The 7,500-nt window shown below is 38.0% G+C and overlaps 1 protein-coding gene across 3 annotated transcripts in view; it reads left to right on the forward strand.

Annotated features, from left to right (window-relative positions):
* The window catches only part of LOC137993313 (E3 ubiquitin-protein ligase UBR4-like), a 120,931-nt gene that overhangs the window by 25,448 nt on the left and 87,983 nt on the right, over positions 1-7,500 (forward strand). For all 3 annotated transcript variants that reach the window (XM_068839073.1, XM_068839074.1, XM_068839075.1), the window contains exons 15-23: positions 294-545; positions 1,513-1,773; positions 2,193-2,285; positions 2,783-2,902; positions 3,849-4,078; positions 4,894-5,036; positions 5,842-6,079; positions 6,473-6,703; positions 6,845-7,050. In XM_068839073.1, the coding sequence (XP_068695174.1) occupies positions 294-545; positions 1,513-1,773; positions 2,193-2,285; positions 2,783-2,902; positions 3,849-4,078; positions 4,894-5,036; positions 5,842-6,079; positions 6,473-6,703; positions 6,845-7,050 (1,774 nt within the window). The remainder of the gene's footprint in view (positions 1-293; positions 546-1,512; positions 1,774-2,192; positions 2,286-2,782; positions 2,903-3,848; positions 4,079-4,893; positions 5,037-5,841; positions 6,080-6,472; positions 6,704-6,844; positions 7,051-7,500) is intronic.

A 7,500-nucleotide genomic window follows, 5' to 3' on the forward strand; every position in this document is an offset into this window, starting at 1 on the left:
CTTGTCAAAAAGGGTGAATAAAGTGGAACGTTTGATAGCTCTTATAAACTGGGATCATGTATTATTAATAAGATTTTGATATCGCAGTGTGGTAGCTTCTATCATTAATTTTATAAGTGTTATGGTTTTTGCTGTCTACATTGTAGCCTTTTGTTTTTGGATTGTTGGCAAGTCAATCTATATGACTTGGTAAATAAAATCATTGCTTTACCTTTTCCTTACAAGTTCCACATTTGTATTACAAGTCAGGTCTTCTGGGCTCTTATTTTTTGTGCGTGCTGTTTGTTTTCCAGGTGCAGCAAAATTTATTCCAGAGTCACACTTCAGCCAGCTCTAGATTGTCAAATGACAAGGGCTCTACCAATGAGCTGCCTATACCTCTGCATTACGGTGCAGCTGGACAAGGTCATGAATTGCCTCCCTCAAGTATCAAAGCTCAATTACTGGTTGATGACTCCTTTTCATCTAGCAGTAACTCTCAAACTTTATCACCCAGATTTTATGAGCTAAGACCTGTTCTACCAGGGGATAGCTTGGATAAAGAGGTACTTGACTTTACTTAATAGGCAAAAACGTGTTGAGTGATCTTAGTGACTGGACAATACAATGACTTTTTGAAGGCACATTGTTTATTTGTGGTCCAACTTGAGTCATTTGTGTCGGAGACCAGTTAGCTAGGGTGCCAAATGGTGCTACTGTACATGTATGTGTGAGAAAAACAAAGCAATATGATGGACAAACATCATGCCAATGTCACAATAGTAATATTGTTATTGTCAGTGTACAAGTCCAGTGTACAAGGTGACATACTGTAATGTACAGGTTGTAAACTTCCTGATGAAACATTAAAAATTAATATTCAATACAGTATGAAGTCAAAAAGAAAATTAAAATAATTACTCATGACATGACCAAGTTCCCCCTGCTCATACTTTGATTGGTCAACATTAGTTAGATGGAATCTCCTCAGCCAGTCAGAAGCAATGGAGCAAATACAGTTTCAGCTCACAGGCTTGTCATTTGGCAATCAGTCAAAGTTACATGTATAGATTGGGCTGTTGATTAGTACTTGGCTCTGTGTAATGATAATGGTGCACATTAATTTCAAGGTATGACTAGTCACTCTTTCGCTTGTTAATCTTACATTATGTTGCTACTGTTTCTCCCTCTAAACTTACACTGTATTTCCTGCATTGCTAGCTAGCTAGACAATTAGCTTGTTTGAAACTGTCATGTGGGAGGTCACAGGTAAAGTTTTGCAAGAAGAATTTTGCCAAAGTCAAAGTGACTGCATCCTTGGCCAAGGACTGAACCTGTTGGTTGTCTTCCTTTACCATTCTGACCAGTACAGTAGGTCTCTAATGCCTGCCCTCTTACCCTGGTGGTACCATCAGTGATCAACATCTGACCTTACTGACCAATATCACGATTGGCTAGCTTGTGGTGCTGTACATGTACTAGATGTGTATGAGAATATTTGTAGAAAGTTGATTGTCTGTTGTCTGTTTTTAGGCTTGTTCCACCCTTCTCAGCTTGTCAGAGCAGGGACAGAGTTACAAAGAATTTCACAGTGCCATAGTCAAGATGCTCATGGCTGGATCATTGCATAAAGCAAAACATGACATGGGAAATGCACAGACAGCTTCCTTGGTTGCTACAGTAATAAAGCAATCTTTCATCCTCACATGGCGCATACTAGATTGTTTGCCACCTTCATCTGATTTTTTCAAGGAACTGTCACAAGATCTAGGAAAGCAACATGTCCAAGTAACGGTGAGAGCATTATTGGGAATATCCCTTCCATGAACCGATTAAAGTGTTTTGTTTATTTCTCAAGTTTTGTTTGTCAACTGTGCCAGAATTAAGCCTTGCATCATGCAAGGACTGGACACCACTTAATTTGAATTAGGCAATGACGTCAAAACGGTAGGATGGCGTGGACAAAAAAAGAATTTTATTTTCAAGCTTTCAGTTGCTGGAAAATTCAATTTATTTGAAGCCATTTTAAAGTTGTTTTATTAAAGCCAAGAAGTTAAAATTAATCTTTACATTGTCACCATTACATGGTTTGGTTTAAGCCCACAAGTTGCCATTACACAAAGGATTTACAGCGTACTATTATAGGTAAAAAAGTCATGCATGGTAAAGCAGTGTTGGTCACTGCTTTTGAATCCTGGTTTTACTCTTTGCAGGATCCTGATCTGTCTAGATTATTGTGCAGGTTGAAGTTTGTGTCAAAACTCGGCATAGCAAGTCCTGATGTCACATACTGTGAAAGCTTAAAGGTATGCGTTACTGCAAGCAGGTCTCTTACCTTATCAACTCATTGATTATGTAAACCATTGTTACATGAAACTTTCTGTGTGTCAGACAAACTAACTGATTTGAAGGCAAAGAGGGATAAGCACATACAGTGTAACATTGTTGAGCTGGCAAACCAGTGGGATACTTCGTGTAATAAAAGAACTAGAGAAGTGACCCGGCTCCCCAGGTGTTCTTTAGGTCAGTGGTTGGAGCATCCAACCACTGTTACAGAGGTTACAGGTTTGAATCCATGCTGGAACTTGAATGAGTTCTTCAGTTACAAAGTCCTTTTGACCATCAATCAATCAATCAATCAATTCTTTATTTGATAAAGCAGGTTAAAATTACAAAAACTATTAAAGTTACTGTAATAGTTGCATCGGCAGCTATCAGCTGATGTGGACCATTGCCAATCAACTAGCTTAAAATTAATTACTTTAATCAAATTGCATTTTAACTACCTTTTTTTTTTTTACAGAGTAACCTTGTGGAGCAGGGTATGTCCAATGAAGACTCCCAAGACATCATTGAAAAAGTGACAAAGCTCAGTGGTAATCTGCATCACTCTGTTATTATGACAAAACAATTATTGAAAGAGGTAAGTATGTGATGTATGTGAAGGTTTGACTCAAGTTACAGTAGAGCACTCAGTCACAGTTTTTCCAAGTATACTTGTACAGGGCTCAAAATAAAATAAAAAATCCAGTTGAGTTAAATAAATTGTTATTTTTTAGTCACAAGTTTGTACAATCATATACTGTAAGTTTGGGTCATTGCACTGTATTGTGTTTCCAGTGGTTTTAACGGAACAAAATATGAGCCGGAAATACATTTGTGTGAAGAAACCACTGAAATGGCAAGTGGTCCAGGGGATGGTGTTGTGCATGTAACCTCACAGCTAAATTACACTCCTCTACAGTGTATTTACCAGGATGCTTATATAGGCCAAATAACTTTTTGCTTGAAATTAACCCTGCTCAAAGGCGTGCATGTGCATGTGCATGTACAGTATGCAGACATTTTCTAAGCTACTATGAACCAAGCACAAAAACGTACTCTTTGTCAAAAGAAACTAGTGCATTGATGTTGTGAAAGTACATGTAATGGTGTGGTGCATTTCATCAAATTCTGCAGTTAGAGGGAACATTCACAATTTTAATATTATACTGAGGAAATCACAGTTGTATCAAGATTTTATTTTTCACGAAGCAGTGTAACAAAAACTGTGCCCTGTATAGTTCCAAATTTTAAGCCTATACATGTACATGTATGTAATTCACTTGATTAATAAAAATTTCTGGTCACATGTTTTTGGCCTGTGGGGCGTTAAAGAACCCACACATTATTCGAGAAGAGTAGGGGATGAAGTTCCCAGTGTTGTGGCTGTCCTCTGTGATTATATGGGTGGGTGGGTATAGCAGGTCCACATCAGCTGGATGACTGCCAAAACTTCAACCTGCTCAAACAAATATATAACAAACAAACAAACAACAAACATGTGAAGGAAGAAGAGAAAGGAAAGAAAACACTAAATTTCTTTTCAGATAAACAAGCTTCAAAGTGAGTTCATCAAGGATGACATTCCTTCCAAGCTCCCTGGGTTCCTGAGTCTTTGTGTCCTTGATGCAGTGATTGGAAAGACTCATGTTGCACTGAATGATTCATTGTGTGGTAACACACACGAACGTCCAGATTTAACACTTTTTGCAGAATATGCAAGTGAACTGCTGCCAGTACTTTTGGACTTGATTTCATTGTATCAGAGGTTTGCCGAGTAAGTCCAAGGACTATACAGTTTGTATGCATGGATATACACGTATACACGTGTGTGTATTATGTTATAGGCAAATCCGGTCTCAGGTTGAATTCGGTTTTACGTAGGTTAAGTTGGTGATCCTCATTTTACCTAGGCTGAATATGCACTCTTCGTACATGTTGTTTAAATCAGCTATGAACCTCCCTAAAAAGGATTGAAAACAACTCATTTACTATACCTTTCCTCCTCAACTGTCTTGTGCATCTGAACACATCTTAATGTTTCTTATCATCTTAGTCTCATTTTGGGATAATTAAGGTACTAGACATAATTCTACGTGTACCCTTTATTGTACTTTATCGCTCTAATATTTTCCTTAAATTTGCAAAGAGTGTAATAATATATATTGTTAGTCATTCAAAATATTTCCCTGTTTCTGATTGGTTAAAACCACACGCATAATTCACCATAACCAGCTGCTGTTCACCAAATTTGGAAAGAAACTTTGTGATATTGAATCAATGACGTCAATTATTGAACCGTTGACCGAAAAAAGCTGGGGACGAGATTGTGTTATCTTTGTTGAGCAGAAAATGGCTGCGAGTAGGTTTAGAAGTTTGAGCGAAGAAAATATTTTGAATGAACAATAAAGCAATTATTGAATTCGGCTTTCGTAGAATATGAAGAATTCTGCAGATCTCGGAGGATGTTATCCACCTCGGCCTTCGGCCTTGGTGGATAACAACCTCCTCGACCTGCAGAATTCTTCATACCCTACTCAGCCTCATTCAATATTGCTAAATATTTTTTTATCATACTGGATTGTTTCTCAGGTACTGCTGTCTTTCTGGTGCTTTAAAACAGAAAAGCAGTGACTTGGACAGTACAGAGTCCTTGCAGGCATACTCCAGTGTCATTAAAATTGGCTTTATGCGACTTCCAAAGCACCCTTGCCTGTCCTTAACATTCCTCGCAGGTACTGTAAGTCCTTCTTACATAATACAGTAACTGTAATTGCACAAGTTGAACAAATTTCAAAACATACTCAGTAACTGACTGACAAATGAACGGGTTACCCGTCTACCTGTGCTACCCTGGGCGAGCCAACTTTTCCTACATTTCCTGCCCAGTGGGGACACCCTTTTTAGATGGTAGGGTCACCAACTTTTTTCCACGTACTTGTAACACTTTGACTCACTTTGCCGGGTCAACTCAGTCAAGGTAAGATAATGAGAGCATGCGCAAGTGCTGTCCTCTTGGTCTCCTCATGATCAAAACTGAGATGGGCGGCTCTTGACTTGAGCAAAAGAGTCTTTTTTTTCTCATATAAATGCTTGCTAAAGTTGACTCAGCTGGAGGGTGACCCTCTTACCTACGACACCTTTTCTCCATGCAGATGGGCCGTAAGTCTTTTTCCTACATGTACACTTCACAAAAAACCACAGCACTAAGAACTAAAAAATATTCAAGCTGGATCACCATGTGATTTTGTATCTGGGGCTTAATGATTTATCAGGGCAACCAAATTCATGGGTTTGGTTGCTTGGCTTTTGAAACAGGGGCAAGCTGGAGTTTTGTTTAATTTCAAGAACTGTATCTCCATCTGTAGAGACCTGCAAAGATACTTTTTCTGATATCCTGGCCATAATTATTACATGTTACTCTCCAACTCTTTTTCTTTACTTCTCTTTGTTTTGACCTTGGTTAGGTTAGGCTAATACATTTGCATATAACAATTATAATACATACATGCATGATTACATGTATATTTTAATTATCAGGTCTTCCATCACCTGTGAAGAAAAGTGTGGAAAAATGGAACAACATTGGGTTGGCAAATTTCCCTGCCACTTCATTGTGGAAGACTTCGTGCTTGATTGAAGTTGAAACAGAGAACTTTTTGGACACCCTTGTGTCGGCACATCTGCAAGCGATGTGTAGTGATGGTACTCGTGATATTGCACCTGCTCTGAAACACACTCTTCTCTCTCTTATCCAACTTGCTGCAGACTTGCTTGCGTAAGTGAAAACAAAGGAAAAAGGTGGAGAAGAGATAGCCCTTGAAATAAACATTTCTGTCAAAGTTGAACCCATAGATGGTTTGTTAGAAATGGGTGCAGACATTTAATTCTTATCTTTTTATAATTGGAAAGGAACTAAGACCAAAACTGATGGGTTTTGTAACTAATTATTGGACAAAGCAAGTAGTGCTGTGTCTGATTTTCTCAACTAAAACTGAATTGTATTTTTTATGAAACACGTTTGTTACTAATTGTGAGCAAGGAAAAAGTCATCATGATACCAGACCTATTTGGCATTTTCTCTTTTTATTGTTTTTGGGTTTTAGTGAACAACAAAAACAAAAACCCAAAAAATCAAGAATGGGGCATAATATCATTATTTTTTTCCCAGGTGGAGTCCAAAAGAGGAGCATTCCATGGAGACAGCTCTTGGCTTACTTCTTTGTGATAAAATAGTTCCCCTTCTGGTTGATGCCACAACGGAGTATTTGTCAGAACATTGCAATCTCATTTTGGAGAGAGTTGTTGGGCCTGCAGACAGTGACAAGTATGCAAGTTGCATCCAATCATATGTGCTGTCAAAATGCCATGACCTCCTTGTTGAGCAATGTACAGCAAATGGGTTAGTAAGAGTTAATTTTAGGTTTTTCTTTAGAATAATTAATTTTGGCTCTCTGGCGATCATTTTCAGTGAAGGGAACCTTTTCACGCTTCTTATGACTGATCTCATTAAAATGTAAATTACCAATGTTTCCTATTTCAGGTCTGATATTGGTGAAGAGGTGCTCATAGACTGCCTGAAATACATGGACTTGCTTTTGGACAAGGTGTCTGACCATGCCCTCCTGGATCAGTTGTACTCCCAAAACAAAGCACTTTCCAAGATTATTATTCTTTCGGCAAACAAGCGGTTGTCTTTGGGATATGTTAACAGGACTCTAAAACTGGCAGTCCGCATATTACAACTTGGTTAGTTCCCCTCCCCACTTGTCTTCTTGAATAAAACCTTCCCTGTAAACATGACCAGATGTCATATGGTGTCAAAATTATTTATAATTGGCTGGAAAAAGAATGGAATAAATAATTGGCATTATCCTGACCTAATATTACATAAGGATTGATTGTGCTGTACCATTGATAAACAAATTATTTGTGACTGTGAAATCGAAAATGGACAGTAATGATTTCTTATTCCACAGGCAAAAAGGTACATGTATGTACTGCATGTATGGTGAATGGAAAGAATACAGTTTTTAATGCTTTAGAACGGTTTCATTGACCTTGTGAACGGATCACAAAATTTCTCAAACAAACTGAACAAAGGATCAAACAAATGTTCCATCTGATTATAATAAGTGAATAGTACAGACGTGTGAACGAACAGCGCAAGCAATCAATCGAATGAGACAATGTATGAAC

This window comes from Montipora foliosa, chromosome 2 (genome assembly GCF_036669935.1).
Source record: "Montipora foliosa isolate CH-2021 chromosome 2, ASM3666993v2, whole genome shotgun sequence".
Classification (NCBI taxonomy): Eukaryota; Metazoa; Cnidaria; class Anthozoa; order Scleractinia; family Acroporidae; genus Montipora; species Montipora foliosa.